Source organism: Siphateles boraxobius, unplaced genomic scaffold (assembly GCF_051911475.1).
Source record: "Siphateles boraxobius isolate OS27281-9 unplaced genomic scaffold, OSU_SipBor_1 41, whole genome shotgun sequence".
NCBI classification, from domain to species: domain Eukaryota; kingdom Metazoa; phylum Chordata; class Actinopteri; order Cypriniformes; family Leuciscidae; genus Siphateles; species Siphateles boraxobius.
The window spans coordinates 34,149,882-34,167,010 of NW_027509042.1; the positions used below are offsets into that span (position 1 = coordinate 34,149,882).

At 42.9% G+C, this 17,129-nt stretch overlaps 2 protein-coding genes across 2 annotated transcripts in view; both read left to right on the plus strand.

Moving 5' to 3' along the window:
* nomo (nodal modulator) overlaps positions 1-9,501 on the plus strand; it is a 74,898-nt gene extending 65,397 nt beyond the window's left edge. The window contains exons 30-31 of the mRNA XM_077199207.1: positions 8,815-8,907; positions 9,007-9,501. Of these exons, the coding sequence (XP_077055322.1) occupies positions 8,815-8,907; positions 9,007-9,138 (225 nt within the window). The 3' untranslated portion in view covers positions 9,139-9,501. The remainder of the gene's footprint in view (positions 1-8,814; positions 8,908-9,006) is intronic.
* Positions 9,502-11,436: 1,935 nt separating this feature from the next.
* unc80 (unc-80 homolog (C. elegans)) overlaps positions 11,437-17,129 on the plus strand; it is a 108,629-nt gene continuing 102,936 nt past the window's right edge. The window contains exons 1-8 of the mRNA XM_077199200.1: positions 11,437-11,670; positions 12,094-12,142; positions 12,687-12,843; positions 12,947-13,242; positions 13,871-13,994; positions 14,143-14,207; positions 14,350-14,483; positions 15,716-15,983. Of these exons, the coding sequence (XP_077055315.1) occupies positions 11,579-11,670; positions 12,094-12,142; positions 12,687-12,843; positions 12,947-13,242; positions 13,871-13,994; positions 14,143-14,207; positions 14,350-14,483; positions 15,716-15,983 (1,185 nt within the window). The 5' untranslated portion in view covers positions 11,437-11,578. The remainder of the gene's footprint in view (positions 11,671-12,093; positions 12,143-12,686; positions 12,844-12,946; positions 13,243-13,870; positions 13,995-14,142; positions 14,208-14,349; positions 14,484-15,715; positions 15,984-17,129) is intronic.

Here is a 17,129-nt window from a genome sequence, read left to right on the forward strand (position 1 = left end):
ATCTTTTCGCACAAAAAAGAATTACTTTCTGTTCGATGATGAAAACATGCTGAATAATTAGATTTGTGTGAATAGATTGTTCATCTACAATTAGTTAATTTACCATTTGGTAGAGCTGCACGATTAATTGTTAAAAGATTCACTCACGTGATCTCATTCCTAAATGACAACGATTCGCCTGTGTCTACTAAACCTTTGACAATCACACTGAAACATTCAAATCTGTGTCGGCGCTGCCGCTGAGTCAAAGAGAACACTTGTCATGTATAGTATAGTTAACAGCTTCATAGTCTTTTCAACCACACAGTTTCATTACTTCTATTACAAATATTCATATTATCACACAAGTAATAGTATAAAACTTTATAGCTCAAATATAAACACTGATGTCTAAGGTAGTGATCAAAATAGAGCAAATAAATCACCTTTTGAAAGTAACTTGGCGCTTAAAATAATTATTGTATCAATGATGATCGTTACACCAGTAGGTGACGACAAGTGACTGTTAAAAAAATTATTTGTCATGGAATTATTCTTTAAACCCGTTAAAATGATTCATCACAATTTTTTCAAAACTGCTGCATTGATCAACACAACACATAGGTGTCATTTGAAAGCTTAGAGTCTGAACTTTACAATGAATGTACCCATTTTGATTAACTCCTAAGTAGTGCTGAGTTATTTGCTGATAACGATACTCGGTTACTAACGTAACCTCGGTTCTCTCTAGAGATTGCGTAAGTTTAGCATACGCTACGGGAAAGATTCATCTTCTCGAGATATTGAAGCCAAAAAATTATCCTTAATTTTGTATTCATTGTCAACGCAGTGCAGCAGCTAGCAGACCTAGAGCAGGCCATCTCGCGTGCTCATTGGCTGCCCTGCGAGCGACTGCTGCAGCCTACCAGTGAGCCCGGCGTGACGTCACGCCCAATGAAGGGCGCCCGCGCCTTCATAGCGTCACAGCCCGCCAGAATGGCCGTGGCTTAGCGTATAAAAGTAGGGGTACACCTCTCCTTCAAACTGACAAAAGTTTAGACTGCAAGGCAGGAAACTTCTAGGTTATAAAACCTGACAAAGGTAGACGGAGAGCTCCAACCCGCCGCTACACATATGTCATGGATAGAAATCCCACTGGACCACGCCCACGACGAGGCCACGCCTCTCGTAGTATGAGCCCTGATGCCCAGAGGGCATTGCAGACCTTTTGACGCGTAAGCAGCTGCTATAGCGTCCGCTATCCATCTGGACAGGCTCTGTTTCGAGGAGGCGAGACCCTTGGTGCGCCCACCAAACGAAACAAAAAGCTGTTCTGAACGCCTGAAGGAGGCGGAGCGCGTAATGTAAAATCTCAGCGCCCTGACAGGGCAGAGGAGATTTACCTCACTTTCGCTGCCATATGCTGTCAGCGAAATAACTTGCGCTCTGAATGGAGTGCCCATCACTTTAGGAACATAGCCATGTCTAGGTCTGAGGATGACTTTAGAGTCATTCTGCCCGAACTCAAGACACGACGCGCTGACAGACATGCAGGTCCCCCACACGTTTAACTGACGACAGTGCAGTCAGAAAGACGGTTTTCAGTGATAGATGTTTCAACCCCACAGAGTCTAGTGGTTCAAATGGAAAGGCTTTCAGGGCCTCGAGGACCAATGAAAGATCCCACATAGGAACCAACGGGGGGGCGCGGCGGGTTCATCCTTCTAGCTCCTCTAAGGAAGCGGATGACCAACTCATGTCTTCCCAGTGACTGGGCGTGCGTGGATTCTGCAAACTCTGCCACGGCCGCCACGTATACTTTGAGCGTGGATGGGGACCTCCCCTTATCCAACAGCTCTTGTAGGAAGGTGAGCAGATGGGCCACCCCGCATGTCCGTGGGTCCAGACCTCTGTCGGTGCACCATCCGGAGAACACCGACCATTTAGACACGTAGGGCCTTCTCGTGGAAGGAGCTCTAGGCTGTGTGATCGTGTTCATCACTCCTTCTGGCAGGGCAACGAGTACCCGTTGATCAACCATGCGTGCAGAGACCAGCGCTCTGGATGGGGATGCCAGATTGCACCGCAAGCCTGAGAGAGGAGATCTGCCCTCACCGGAATCGGCCACGGAGCTGTAAGTGACAGCCGTGCTAGTTCCGGGAACCAAATCTGATTCTCCCAACACGGGGCTATGAGGAGCACCGAGTGGCGCGTTTCCCTGATTCTCTTGATCACCTGTGGTAACAGAGAGACCGGAGGGAAAGCATATAGCGGGAGGCTGGGCCAAACCTGGGCCAGCGCGTCCTCGTCCTTCGAGAAGAACGTCGGGCATTGAGCGTTGTCTTTTCACGCAAATAGATCGACTTCCGCTCTGCCGAATAGGCGCCACAGCTGCTGGACCGTTTGGGGGTGCAGGAACCATTCTTCTCTTGGTCTGACCACTGGCCGAAGACCGGTCTGCCCTCGAACAGCGCGCCCCAACCCGAGTCGGACGCGTCTGTCGAAATGACTTTCCGATAACAGATGGTTCCCATCATCACTCCCTGCTCGTACCAGTCGGCTACTAACCAGGGCTGCAGAGCCGCTATGCAGATTGAGTCAGTCTGATTTTCTGGCCGCCAGAAACCCAGGCTCGGCGGGATGCGCAAGCATTCAACCAGCGTTGGAGTGGGCGCATGCGCAGTAGGCCCAGCTGAAGCACCGCTGCAGCTGATGCCATACAGCCCAACATCCTTTGAAATGTTTTCAAAGGGAGAAAGCTGCCCTTCTGGAAAGATGCGGCTAGGTGGCGAACACGGCGCGCGCGCTGTGTCGATAAACGAGCCGCCATGGTCACCGAGTCTAGTTCTATTCCTAAAAAGGAAATTGACTGGCTGGGCAGTAATGAGCTCTTGGTCCAGTTGACCTTGAGACCCAAGCTTTCCAAATGACTGAGAAGCACTGTTCTGTGAGATAGCAGTTCTGTCTCTGACTGTGCCAATATCAACCAATCGTCCAGATAGTTCATTATTCGCAGCCCCTGACTTCTCTGGGGGGGCGAGCGCCGCGTCCATGCACTTCGTAAATGTACGGGGTGCTAGGGACAGGCTGAACGGCAGGACGGTGTATTGATATACCTGACCGTCGAAGTGAATCTCAAAAATTGCCAGTGACGGGGTATTATCTGAATCAGAAAATAGGCATCCTCTCAATCTAGAGAAATAAACCAGTCCCTCGGCCGAACGTGCGCGAGGATTTTCCTGGTCGTAAGCATTTTGAACGGTCTTTTCGCAAGCACTTTGTTCAAATGTCTCAGATCTAGGATAGGTCTGAAGGCTCCGTCCTTCTTGAGTACGAGAAAATATCTGCTGTAATAAATCTGACTCTTTCAGAGAAGGCGGTACCTTTTCTATAACCCCTTTGCACAGCAGCTTTGCTATTTCTGCGTGAAGTAGGTGTGCTACTTCCGCATTCACTATGGTCGTGGTCCGGGCTTGAAAGCGTGGGGGACTGCAAATTAATTGAAGTGTATAGCCCTGCTTTATTGTGCTCAGCACCCATTCTGAAATCCCTGGGATAGTTTCCCACGTAGCTATGTGAGCCGCTAGGGGGCGAATGGCCTCCGGGTTCAGATCGCCGCCATTTGCGGGCTTGTGAAACTGAACCGGAGCCGAAAGCGCGGCGCGCGCGCTCTCGGTTCTGGGCAATGGCTGCTCGCTGAAAGCCGAAACCGGCTGATTTATGTGAGATGTCCCAATCATAAGGGATAGGCAACCTTCTTTTTTCACTTTTTGACGCACGAGCAGCGCTCCGGGCGGAAAAGCTTCCTGTAAGCGTGAGCGCGTGTGCGCGGGCACGAGACTTACAAGTGTATTTGACGCCCCGATCATAATGGATGGGGAGCGTCTTATTAATGCCCTGCGTTTTGTGATAATACTTAAACGCGCAGGCGGAGCCCGGGGGGGAGTTTGTGTTAGAAAAGCGTGAACGCTCTCTGGCGGGCACGAGACTTACATTCATAACCTGCTTTTTTGATTGTGTAACAGAGCGGGCAGATAGTGGGCACAGACCTGTGGACACATTTCTTACATTCAAAACTCGAGCGGCTTTTCTGCGCTTTATGAGTGTTCGTTCTGTGAGTGACACGAGATTCGAAGTGCTTGTGTGTAGGGGTGAACACTGGGGCGTGGGCACTTTCACTACACTTAAAACACCGACGGCGCGAGCCGGACCAGACATTATACTCTTTTTGAGATTTCTCTGGGTCGCCGTGAAAACGGTGTTTGTGTGCAGGCGAGAGGGTGAACAAACCGGCTCGTTGGCTGCTAAATGAACCTCTCTAGTAGCCTGTTTGAAGGGGACTGACAGGTGTTTGAAGGGGTTTGAAGGGAAATAAACTTTGACGGCGGTCCGGCCGCAGCGGGACACGTGCGTCTTTTCGGAGGCGATGTGTCTGTTAGTAAGCGTGAGCGCTCGTGAGCGGGCACGTAACTTACATTCTTAACCTGACATGTATGAGGCTGTTCTGGCCGTGTGGCAGAAAATAGGCGTGAGCACAGAGTTGTGGGCACGTTTCCTACATCTAGCACTCGAGCGGCATTTGCCAGCTTTATGAGAGTGGGCTCTGCGGGAGACACGGGGGGTATCGTGTTTGTGTGTAAGGGTGAACACCGAGATGTGGGCACCTTTTCTATACTCAAGACACCAACGGCGTGAGCCGGATAACCAGACATTATACTCACTTGAGATTTATCTGGGTCGCCGTGAGAACGGTGGATGTGTGCAGGCGAGCGGGTTACATTACCAGCTCGTTGGCTGCCAAATACTCTGCTGCAGTAGCCTTATCTAAGGGGACTGACAGGGCGAGACATTTCGACGGCGGCGCGCAAGCCCGTCCGGGTCATGCAGAGAGCTCGAGAGGGCTCTGCATGACACGCCAATGGGGACGCGAGGGCGGGGTAGCTCTCTTGTAATGTAAAGAGAGCTAGCCGCGTGCTCGTTGGTCGAGCAGAACTGTATAAATATCTCTGCTCTTACCACGCATCCAGTACGTCGTGTATGTTGATGCCCGTCCGGGTCATGCAGAGAGCTCGAGAGGGCTCTGCATGACGGCGCGAACGGCGACGCGAGGGCGGGGTAGCTCTCATGTAACGTAAAGACAGCTAGCCGAGTGCTCGTTGGTCGAGCAGAACTTGGAACAGTGTTTGTATGAGGGCGCGCGCACAAGTAGTGGGCACCGGACCTACATGTGACATAGATGATGCCCATCCGGGTCATGCAGAGAGCTCGAGAGGGCTCTACATGACGCGCGAACGGGGACACGAGGGCGGGGTAGCTCTCTTGTAACGTAAAGAGAGCTAGCCGCGTGCTCGTTGGTCGAGCAGAACTGTATAAAAATTTCTGCTCTTACCACGCATCCAGTACGTCACGTATGTTGATGCCTGTCCGGGTCATTCAGAGAGCTCGAGAGGGCTCTGCATGACGTGCGAACGGCGACGCGAGGGCGGGGTAGCTCTCTTGTAACGTAAAGAGAGTTAGCCGCGTGCTCAATAGTCGAGCAGAACTGGGAACAGTGTTTGTATGAGGGCGCGCGCACTAGTAGTGGGCACGGGACCTACATGTGACACAGATGATGCCCGTCCGGGTCATGCAGAGAGCTTGAGAGGGCTTTGCATGATGCGCGAAATGAGGGCTCGAGGGCGGGGAAACTCTCTTGTAACATAAAGAGAGCTAGCCGTGCGGCGCTGTGGATAAAGACTTCGATTCGAGCCCGCAGTGTCGACATCGGAAAGTTCCTCGCATCCTCAATCGAAAGGGCGAGGCTGCGTGTTCCTGGCCCAGGCAGAGAGCGCAGATGGGCGGTCTCCAACGCTGAGCGGCTCTGCACGAGCCATAGGAAGTGCGAGACATCTTGAAAAAGACGTCTCGCTGCTCTTTTAGGAAGTGTAGAACACAGAATACAGAGATAAAAGGATATGTCGCCGGATAGCGTAGCTCGCACGGATGGCTGAAGGTGGCGAAGACGGCCGGCTTCCTCAGCGCTGTCCTAAGCTGGCTGTTTCGTTTGTTCGACGGCGGCGGTGGTTTCTCTCAGATCCAGCGATGCGAAGAGCTCGCTGAAGAGACGAAAAATCAGGGAAGTCAGCCTACAGCCCCTACTTTTATACGCTAAGCCACGCCCATTCTGGCGGGCTGTGACGCTATGAAGGCGCGGGCGCCCTTCATTGGGCATGACGTCATGCCGGGCTCACTGGTAGGCTGCAGCAGTTGCCAATTAGCACGCGAGATGGCCTGCTCTCCGTCTGCTAGCTGCTGCACTGCGTTGACAATGAATACAAAATTAAGGATAATTTTTTGGCTTCAATATCTCGAGAAGATGAATCTTTCCCATAGCGTAAGCTAAACTTATGCAATACGAGAGAACCTCTCGTAAGAGAACTAGAATTTATTTTTCTAATAATCTATAAAATACTTTTTTGTACTATGTTCTGCAATGTGTCAAAAACATCATACAGCTCATGGAACATTCACAGATTTTTCAAAATGGAACATCATTTTTACAGCATATTATTACAATTAAAATGAGCCCAAAATTAACATAATCTATTGCTTTGATCTAAAGATATTCCTCATTGAGGAACAATTTTAAAAATGCCCATTAAGGGGCGTCAAGGACTGAACGAAAAGGCTATCTTGTTTCCAAATGCTGTAATTTTTGATTACTTTTTGCAATCATCACAAAATATAATATAAAAAAATATTTAAAAACAAATATCCAGATGCAGCTCACATATAGAGGGACAAAAAACTATTTTCTTCCTACCTTCCTTCCTGAGTCAAATAAGAAAGATGGGCAAAATCAAAAAATATATATTTATATATATTTTGTCTTTTATCAGCAGTTTTTCAGCATGAGATTGTCCTAATGTAATGTATATTTTCAAAAAAATGTAAAATGATTTCCATTACACGAGAGTAGATGTTAAAACTTCATGCTGATTTGTACTCGGCTTTCGCCAAGATAAGCACCAACTAAGACGTAGCTTTACAGTAATCTATGCTTCTCCATCCATTTACGCTTCTTTCCATATGGTGATGGAATCTCCTTCTGTCTGGTGTTAATAGCTGCAATGTATTTTGCGCGTCAGCACACACAACGGCTGCAACCACAGTGCGCCCCCCCCCATGACAACCGTCTGGATTGAGCTGAGTAGGGGACATCTCTACGGTCTTCAAGTGGGCACCTTCTGTCCTCAGTGTTTCGTCGACTACCCCACGACACCTCAAGAGGGCTCGACAGTGACTCTGGCGTCCCAGAGTCAACCCCCCTCCGTCCCCCACTCAACTCAGCCCAGCTTACTGACCTTTACATCCTTCCTGCTGCTGAGGTTTCTCCTTCCTCGTAGTTCACATGTGACCAAACCACAATCTATCACAATCTCTCCGCAACCCGACCATACGCGCTAACCCGTTTGACTAAGGCTGTCGAGCCCCACTGCCGATGTTAAAGCAGGTCAGTGGCATCGGTTCCGTATGGCATACTACCGCAAAACAATATCTATCCAAACAATTCTCATTCACGCAAAATACACAGGAACGTAATAACTGTAATAACTATGCAAACTATACAAATAAACCAACAGACTCTTCAAGTTTTTCAAGAATTCTTCGAAACCGTAGCGTGGCGGGCTGTACACAGCCAGCCAGAATCTTTCCGTCTCAACCACAGCCAGTTGCTGCTCCTCTCTGCTGCTTCGGATAAGTTCTTTACTGTGCGACGCAACTCTTGGCCACTGAATCCAATGTCTCTGAGGAACCGGGTTGTGGAGTGTACCACAAATCCTGGACAACCCACTTCCACTGGATAAACCCGGACTCTCCATCCTCTCTGTTCTGCTTCAGTGGCCAGCTGAGCATACCGCAGTTTCTTCCTCTCATATGCCTCATCTACAGCATCCTCCCATCCTCCTCCACCCTCCTATTCAAATCAATCCTACCTTTTGACTCTCCTTGCTATAGTTTTGGAGTTATGAGTCTTTAGTTTTGTGTCACTCAGAAAAAACAATTTTAAAAATGCCCTCAGAGCTTAAGGGGTTAAAGAGATTCGTTCAAAAATTCTGATTCATCCAGTAGTGAAACAAGTAAAGTATATGAGTCAGTGAATCATTCATTCAAACTGATTTTTTACAATAATTCATTCAGATTAATTAAACATTTTAAATACATTGCAGCAATTACCATTATGTCAGAACCTCTAGTAAATTACACAATATTTTGTTTAGGTGTCTGTTCAGAATTGTGGGAGAATCGGGATCTCTGTTTGAAACAAAGAAATCATTATTCTCAATTTAACCAGATTCGTGCAGCTCTAACATTTTGCATTCAAAAAAGCTGGTCAAGAGGTTTTACTAAATAAAGACAAAAGGAACATTTAAAGTCATATTTACTTAAAGGCACTAATATAAAATTATGAAAATGATACAAAAATTGCAATCATCTTGCAAAAACAAAGCTCATTGAAGAACAAAGAAACATGAGAGACATAAGAGAACATATGTAGAAAAACATTACATAGAAGTATCTTAAACACCTCTGATTGACCATTGCATTTACACACTCAACGGACATATCTGTGATTAGCTACAGTGCTGAAAAGAGTAAAATTGGCTTAATGTAATTTTTATATACAGTATATATATATATATATATATATATATATATATGTATGTATGTGTATATATATATATATATATATATTTTTTTTTTTATATATACGTCAGCTAAAGTATCAAGATAATATTGCTAATGTTGTATCATTCAGCCCTAATTTGTATGCACTTTTTCGTATTTCAACAGAGAAAAATGCCAGATCAAGATGTTTCCCAAGGATCTTTCGTCGCCCTTCCTCTGACATTGTTGCTGTTGCTTGCTGTCTATAATCATGAGCGGGTACCTGTTGTTTTTTCTTTCAGGATAGCTTGTCATTTACAATAGCTGCAGTTCTTAGGATATTATGTACTGAAGATAATGATATTGTGTCTTTCCAAGGTGATCCCACTTCTTCTGCAGCTGTTCAATCAGATCCAGGGTGTTCTAGGACTCGCTCAGACAAGCGGGGATGGAATCCCTATGGATGAAGCCAAGCGACAGTCAAAGAGGCCAAAGACAAGACGTACATGAAACACCAGTATGAGCTAATATGAAGGCAAAGCCAATCACTGCTTTCAGATCTCACAGGCATCCAGTGTCAGACAACACATAAGACCATGTTGGTCTGATCATAAAATCCTTTCTTAAACACAACCTCATTTGGAGTCGCCAAAGTTTTTTGGACATCTTTAATTTTGTTTTGCTGAATCTCAGATGACTTAAGATTCTTTGCCTGTGGTATCCTGGTCACACAGATCCCTATAATTTACAGTCCCTAGCATGTGAATGTGGCTCAGAGATTGTGTATTTATGTTTGTGAGATTGCTCAGGGAGGACAGCTGATTTAAGAGACTACGTGTGTGTGTGTGTGTGTGTGTGTGTGTGTGTGTGTGTGTGTGTGTGTGTGTGTGTGTGTGTGTGTGTGTGTGTGTGTGTGTCTGTGTCTGTGTCTGTGTCTGTCTGTCTGTGTGTGTGTGTGTGTGTGTGTGTGTGTGTGTGTGTGTGTGTGTGTTGTTTTTTTTTTTTTTTTCAGGTATTTTCAGTGGTAAACAGAGTAAGAACCCAAGAAATTGATTGTTTGATGATTCTGGTAGTGTCCTGAATGACTAGTTTATTAATCCCACACTCCCATAAAAAAGTTATCAGTTCAGTTTTTTATATATATATATATATATATATATATATATATATATATATAACCTTATTAGAAATTGTAGAAAGTTGTAATTTGCAAACGTAAACACCCCTACATTTTAAAATAGAGATTTGTTTAGTAAACATTGATATATTTTTCACTAAATAATTAATTTTATAAGATTTTTTTGGTTTCCTTCATTTGTTTAAATGCAACAAGACATCCTAAAGATAAAAAAAAAATCAATTCCCTACCATTTGATGGATTTAGTATATATTCATTCCACTTCATTAAATGGTAAATAATGTGATAATGTGTCTGGTTATAGGGAGAACAAAATTAATAAAGTGTTTTGGAATCTACTAAACTATATTATTGTCCTTATTCAATTTTTTTTAGGGGTGGGGGGGGACATTTATGTAAAAAAAACTTGATCAAATGTTATGAGCAAATGTATGCATTTTGGCAATATTGTTGTAAATATCGGCAGACAAATCAGTCAAAGAGATACATCTGAATTACACTATATAATTCGAGGAATTATAATAGGCTTGTATGTTTATTTGAAGGTTTTGTTATTGCCATAGACTATACATTTCAATAGAATTAATTCACTCTATTGGAAGTTCAGATGGAAAATCAGAATTGGAACCAGATGGAAAATCTGAATTAATAAGACCATAATTATTCTATAAATGTGTTGAGAGAAGATAGTGACATGGTCAAGATGTGTATGTAGGAAAACAGGAGATAACTAATACCCCATAATATCCTATGTTTTTGAAATCAGATTGATGAAAGTGAATACATCACATTTATTGACGCTCTTCAGAGTCTGAATACTAGCTTGTGTGTTTGTCTGACATGTTATTAAGGAGAACTGAGGTGATATACATTTTATTGGTTTACTCCCATGAACCGCAATTTGTGATTGTGTTGTACTTACTGTGGCAGCTAAAAGCCCTGTCGCGGAGATATTCATTTTTGTTACATGATGAAGAATCACATTTCACCTTACATTTGTGAAGTGTAATTACAATAGTAATAAACATGTCCCTACTATGTAATTGTCCTTTTTTATTTTTACACGTTTGTGGCATAAATCGAGTATCGTAACAATATTTTTTGTCAATTAGGCTACTACAGTTATTGTTACAACACTAAAACTGTGGTAATTTGTTACCCACCAAAGAAATATAGAAACCGAAATTAAAAGTAAAGGGAGGTTACACTTTATTTTAAGGTGTCAGTATTACAGTGTAATTGTACATTTAAGTACCGATTGACTTTTACTTGAGTAATAATTAACTACATGTAGCTTACTTAGGTTAAAGGTTTATGATGAGGGTGGTTTAGGGTTAATTGCATGTAATTGCTATGCATATAGTTTATAGTTATAGTAACTACATGTAACAATTACACTGTAAAATAAGTGTTACCAAAAGGATTTTTGAAAGATTCTTGCAGGGAGTTCCCATATTATTTATTTAATTATTTATTAACCATTGTATTTTGGCAGAATTGACAGTTGCTTATTTACATGCAGTAGCTATTAATTGTTATACCCTGAATTATGCGCGAATCTCGAGCTTTTAAGAACCAGAGGGGGTCCATCGCTCCGTCTCATTGATTACGTATTTCAAGCCGAATCTTCAAACCGGTGGTCAGTGTCCCTTAATTGACAAGTGGATTTCAGCGCTGCTCCGCGGGGTGGTGTCGACACAAGTCAACACCTGCAGCCATTTTACGATCCGATGTAAAATATCACTCTGATGCCGTGAATCAAATCCATCTCTGGGCAGAACGTCTGCACCCTTGAATCCAGCAGGTCAAAAAATGGTGAAAAGAAAGAGCTTGGATGACAGTGACCAGGAAAACTGCCGGGGAATCCCTTTTCCGATCCAAACCTTCCTATGGAGACAGACCAGGTCAGTGATTTAGTCGTGGTATAACAGGTGTTTTTTTTTGTTTTGTTTTTTTTTTTGAGTGATTAGTCTGTTTCTTTTGTATATGGCTCCCGCAGATCTTTTCTCATTCGTATGCATCTCTCATACCCGTTTCTGAATTAATTTCTGTTGCGCTGGTTTCTCGTGCGTCATCTTTTCATACACCGCCGCACCTTGTGTGTCTTATTATGAACCCCTGAACAAAATTGGAAGAATATTCAATCGAATATTTAACCTTCATAGAGCAATGCTGCTGTCAGTGCTTTACCCAGAGTTCGTCATAATTCAGTTTCAGTTAAAATCATCTGATTGTCCTTGCCAGCTCGATTATGTCTGTTAGTATATATTATGCAGTTTTATTACAGACATGTAACTAAATGAAATATGTAACGTTATCTGTTTCAGCGCGTTTTTGCGGCCGAAGTTAGGAAAGCAGTATGAAGCCTCCTGTGTGGTGAGTGTAATAAGTGAACACTGTCACCTGCGAATCTGTCCTCTGTCTCGGAAAACAATACAATAAGCCTATCAGAGGTAGCCTACATCCATAAGTTCAAACACAAACATAATTTACTGTAAATATATCAATGCACTCAAAGATGTAGCCTACGTGGTAGGTTATGGAATATAATAATAATAATAATAAAGGTCCCTAACTGGGTTTTTAAAATTGGGGTTAATAAAAAAAGACTGAATTGTGCATTGCTCTTTTTTTATTCTACTTACTAAAGACTATGCAAGACTGGAATCATGGGATTAATTTTGAATATTTAGTTTAATTGACAGAAACAGAGTTACACCAGTAAGAAATAAAGCAAATCTGCATATAGTTTTGTAATAAATAAATAATAATAAATTAGTGTTATCAATATTATGCCAGATAACTGACTGTCAGGCTGATTTAGTCTGTTCTCTTCCTTGTGTACAAATAATACTGTAACAATAATGAGTAATCAATAAGTGCTTTTGGGATTATGTCTCACGCTTATAATCCTGGCTAGTCATTTGAGCGGGTGCTGGTGGAGAACAAACTCCATGGGCTCTCTCCAGCCCTCACTGAAGCCATCCAGAGCATCTCTCGCTGGGAGCTGGTTCAGGCTGCTCTACCTCATGTTCTTCACTGCACTGCCATCCTTCTTTCGAACCGCAACAAGCTGGGTAGGAACACTTATTAAACTGCGGTTGCTAGATGATGTGTGTTTGGGTGAATTCATTTTGTGGTTAATTATAGCTTAGCATGTCCACAATCTCTCTTCACCAGGACACCAGGATAAACTCGGGGTAGCTGAAACAAAACTCCTTCACACTCTACATTGGATGCTTCTGGAAGCGGCGCAGGAGTGTCACCAGGAGCCTGGCCTGGGACATGGCTGGTCTGGGGGCAGCAGTGGCGGCAGTAGTGCCTACCTTCAGCCCGTAGGGAACCAGGGTCTCACAGACCGAAATGGCAGCACCACTGAAGAGAATGAGTATGCCCGTGCCAAACTCTACCACAAAAACATGGCCACTGTGGAGCTCTTTGTGTTTCTCTTTGCTCCCCTCATTAACCGGATCAAGGTTGGAACCTTTATTGTTTCGATTTTTTTTACAAGGCTCAACAATAAGGATGGCCTGCTGAGTCACTTGCCTTTGTGTGCAAGTGCTGTGTTGACACTGTAACTTTTGGATTCATTGATAGTTGATGCATTAATTACAGTGTCTTGGTTTTCAGTGATATATTCTACATTGTTGTAGAATCTTCTGATTTGTCATTAGATAAGGTTATCTAGCTGGCTTACATAGATGAGGTTACCAGAAGTGTGTTTATGAATTTATGGAGTTACATTACAGCTGTATCATTCCATCTTAGTTTTTTTTATAAAAATCTAAATATTTGAATTATTTCGTTATTAAATGATTCCAATGAAATAATAATAAAATAATAAAAATATTTTAGTGAGTGAAAAAGCAAACTTAAATTACTGAAAAATAAAAATAATTCTAGCAAAAATAGAATCATAGATCATTCTTTTGTGGTGGGGCTGATGAAAATTTGCAGTACAAAGCAAGTAAAAATTGTAAATCCTCATTGTTGAGCCTTACTTTATCAGTTCAAAATCCATCATCATTTTTTGACTCTGCATATTCCTTTTTTTTATTAATTAGTTTAAACTGCTAACATTGTTGATATTTTTGGATTTGGCAGGAGTCGGACCTCACCTTTCGACTGGCTGGTGGGCTTGTGATCTGGCAGCCAATGTGGGAGCACCGTCAACCTGATGTTCCTGCTTTTTATGCCCTTGTCAAACCCATGCGTAATATTGTTACAGGTCCGATTTCTGTAAATTCACCTTTCACCTCTGTCCTCAACATCAATCTCATTTTTGATCCATTTTACCAGTGTCATTGTTCTTTATGTGTGCAAATCGTTTATGTTTCAAACATCTGCTTCCTCTCTCTCTCTTAAATTCTCCACAGCAAAGAGGAATTCTCCAGTGAATAACCAGTGTAGTCCTCATGATACCAGTAACCCATGCCCTGCAGTGAGTGTTCAGACTGTGATTTGCAGCCGCATAGCCCCTTGTGGCTCATTCAGTGCAGGCTTAAATTAATTTCCCCTCGTAGTGCATTAACATCATTGTTCTGCTGCGGTCATGTGATTTCCTCTTCTGTCTCGGCTTTCAGGTGGTATGTGAATCAGCCCTGCCTGACTCCTCCTCCCCCTCAGTGACAGGACAGGGCTGTCGTCGTGGCAACTCTGTAGAGAAGGGAGGGTCTTCACAGCAGGCCTTTGAGAGAGGATTTTCACAACAGAAGAAGTGAGTGTTTTTTACACACAGGTGGTACATATAGCAGGACTATATCATTCTATGTTGAAATATAGTGGAAAAGCATCAGTATAGAAAACAATAGAATTTCTGGGTGGTTTTCCTCTACACTAAACAAAAATTGTACAATAAGGTTCAATGTTCTGGGTTAATACCTGGGTTAATGTTAAAGAATTATTTAATACATTAGCTATCATGCAATAATAATGAAAAAAATACTTTTACAGCAATTTGTATTCTTAATGTTACTTTCTACATAAACTAATACAGTTTTCACAAGTTAATTGTTAATTTATAGAATTTATAGAAAACAAACATTAATTACCAATACTACATTTAAAAATATGAATATTCATATAAATACACTTATAAATTAAGATTAACAGATTAATAAATTATGTAAATATTGTGTTCATTGTTTGTTCATGAGAACGTATTAACTAAATCATTAGTTAATACGTTATCATTTACTAAACTTAGATTACTAAAATTTAAACTAAAATTAGCGTGAGGGCAATTCCAAAAAAGCGCCAATGGGTGTGGTAAGTTCTTCTCATGATCTATTGCCGATGCGCAAATTAAAGAACACAGATGCAGCCGGATCATATGACCAATGCATTCAAACTACCAAGCGCAGCACAAATTAGCGTCTGGTTTAAGACGTGCTTTTTTGGGAAGTAAATAATGGTGCAAATACCAGTAAATTGACTAACCTTAGTAAATCACCTTCACATTCATTTAAATACTCTCCTACCATAATTTTTGCGCCTGAAAGGGAAACTCCTACAAATGCATTTAAGGTCAGCCGCAAAAATAACCCTGTCCACGCCTCTTCAGCGCTAATTCTTCACTGCGTGTTTTTTTTTTAGTAAATCCTGACAGTAGTATTTTTTTAACGCCAAAAGACGGTTTGTGCAGGCGCAAGCTGTTAGTGAATCTGGCCCTTAACGTTATTGTAATGTGTTGGCAAAAAAGTAAAAAAATCTATTATAATCTTTTAAAACTAGAATGATCTTAAAGCAGTTTTTCTTTAAACTCATCTAATGTTGGCTAGATAAACAGCGTCCATTTCCAGCCAGACTCCCATCTGTCACAGTGTTAGTCTGTGCATGTGATCGCAGTGCAGTTGCCAAGCAACGCTTCTCAGCAACCTCAGTCTGAACTTCCGTTCTTTCTGACCATCATTTTCTGTAACAACCTCTCTGTCTTTCTTTCACCGAAAGTTTCTCAGTCCCAAGTGGCATCTCTGTATCGCAGCGGGCAAGGTATGCCACCTATTTTGATGTTGCAGTGCTGCGTTGCTTGATGCAGCCTCACTGGACAGAAGAAGGTGTGCACTGGGCCCTCATATTCTACTTGCAGCGGCTGCGTCAGATACTGCAGGAGAAGCCTGAACGCCCCCCCGAGCCCCGGATACCCCCCTTACCACGGCCCCGCAGTAGCTCGATGGTGGCTGCTACCCCATCTTTGGTCAATACTCACAAAACACAGGTAATCCAGCACAGAAACAATCATTAACAAGTCAGTTAGCTGACTGTGAGACCGTTTCAGATGGTAATTGGTAGTGGTGCAACTGGGAGAGATCCAGGGTGTGAAATACATTGCATGATCATCAATTAATTTGAAATGATAAAACAATTTTACCATAAAATTTGCATAAAAATAATAAAATACATTCCATAGATATGACAACAGCAGTGTTGTGAAATTCTATATACTGGAAGGCGTGTAACTGTCATAGATGTGTAGATATTAAGGGGTGCTTGATTATGATTTCATTTTTCTAACTTCAGGCCTTGTTTACACGAGAACGATTCTGGGTGAAAAATATTTTATCGGATGTGCCTTTCGTTTACACGGCGACGGCGTTTTGGAGGCTTAAAAACGCAAAAAAGTGAAACCACCCTCCAGAGTGGAAATCTTAAAAACGATCCACCGTCGCGTTCCCATCTAAACAGTAAAACACAAATCTGCTCACTGTGGCTCTCGTCGCGTACGTGTTTACGTCACAGGCATGCGCCATTACAGGAAAATAACCCCAATATGTCGGATTATTTCCATACGTCGGACCTTCAAGTTGCCATTGCAGCTCTGATAAACGGACAATAGTCTTTTCAGCAGTTGTACAAAATATTCTCAGATATTGGTGTTGTGTCGCAGTGCTTCACATTGCCACCTAGCCGCTCAGTGCATACTATATCGAATTTCACACACTTTTGCGTCATCATATGCACGCGGATTTCCCTCCCGATAACGCTCGTCTAAACGCAGAATAAAACGTGATAACGCAACGCCACTTTTGCGTTTTCTCTTCAGATCGTTTCCTTGTAAACATAGCCTCAGTTAGTGTGTAATGTTGCTGTTTGAGCATAAACAACATCTGCAAAGTTAAGTTCAAAGCAAAGGAAGATATTTGCTTTTAAAGAAATCGTTTTTTAAGGACTACAACAAACGGCTTGTAGGGACTACACGACATTCCTCCCGGGTTAGTGACATCACTAAACCTAAAATGTACATAAACCCAGCCCAACCCAGGAACTTGCAATCCATGTTGAGAAGAGGAAGAGTTGTTGTAGTAGAGTACATTTGTGAGTCTGCTTAAGCTGTCGTATCCGTCTTTTGCGTCACATGCAATAC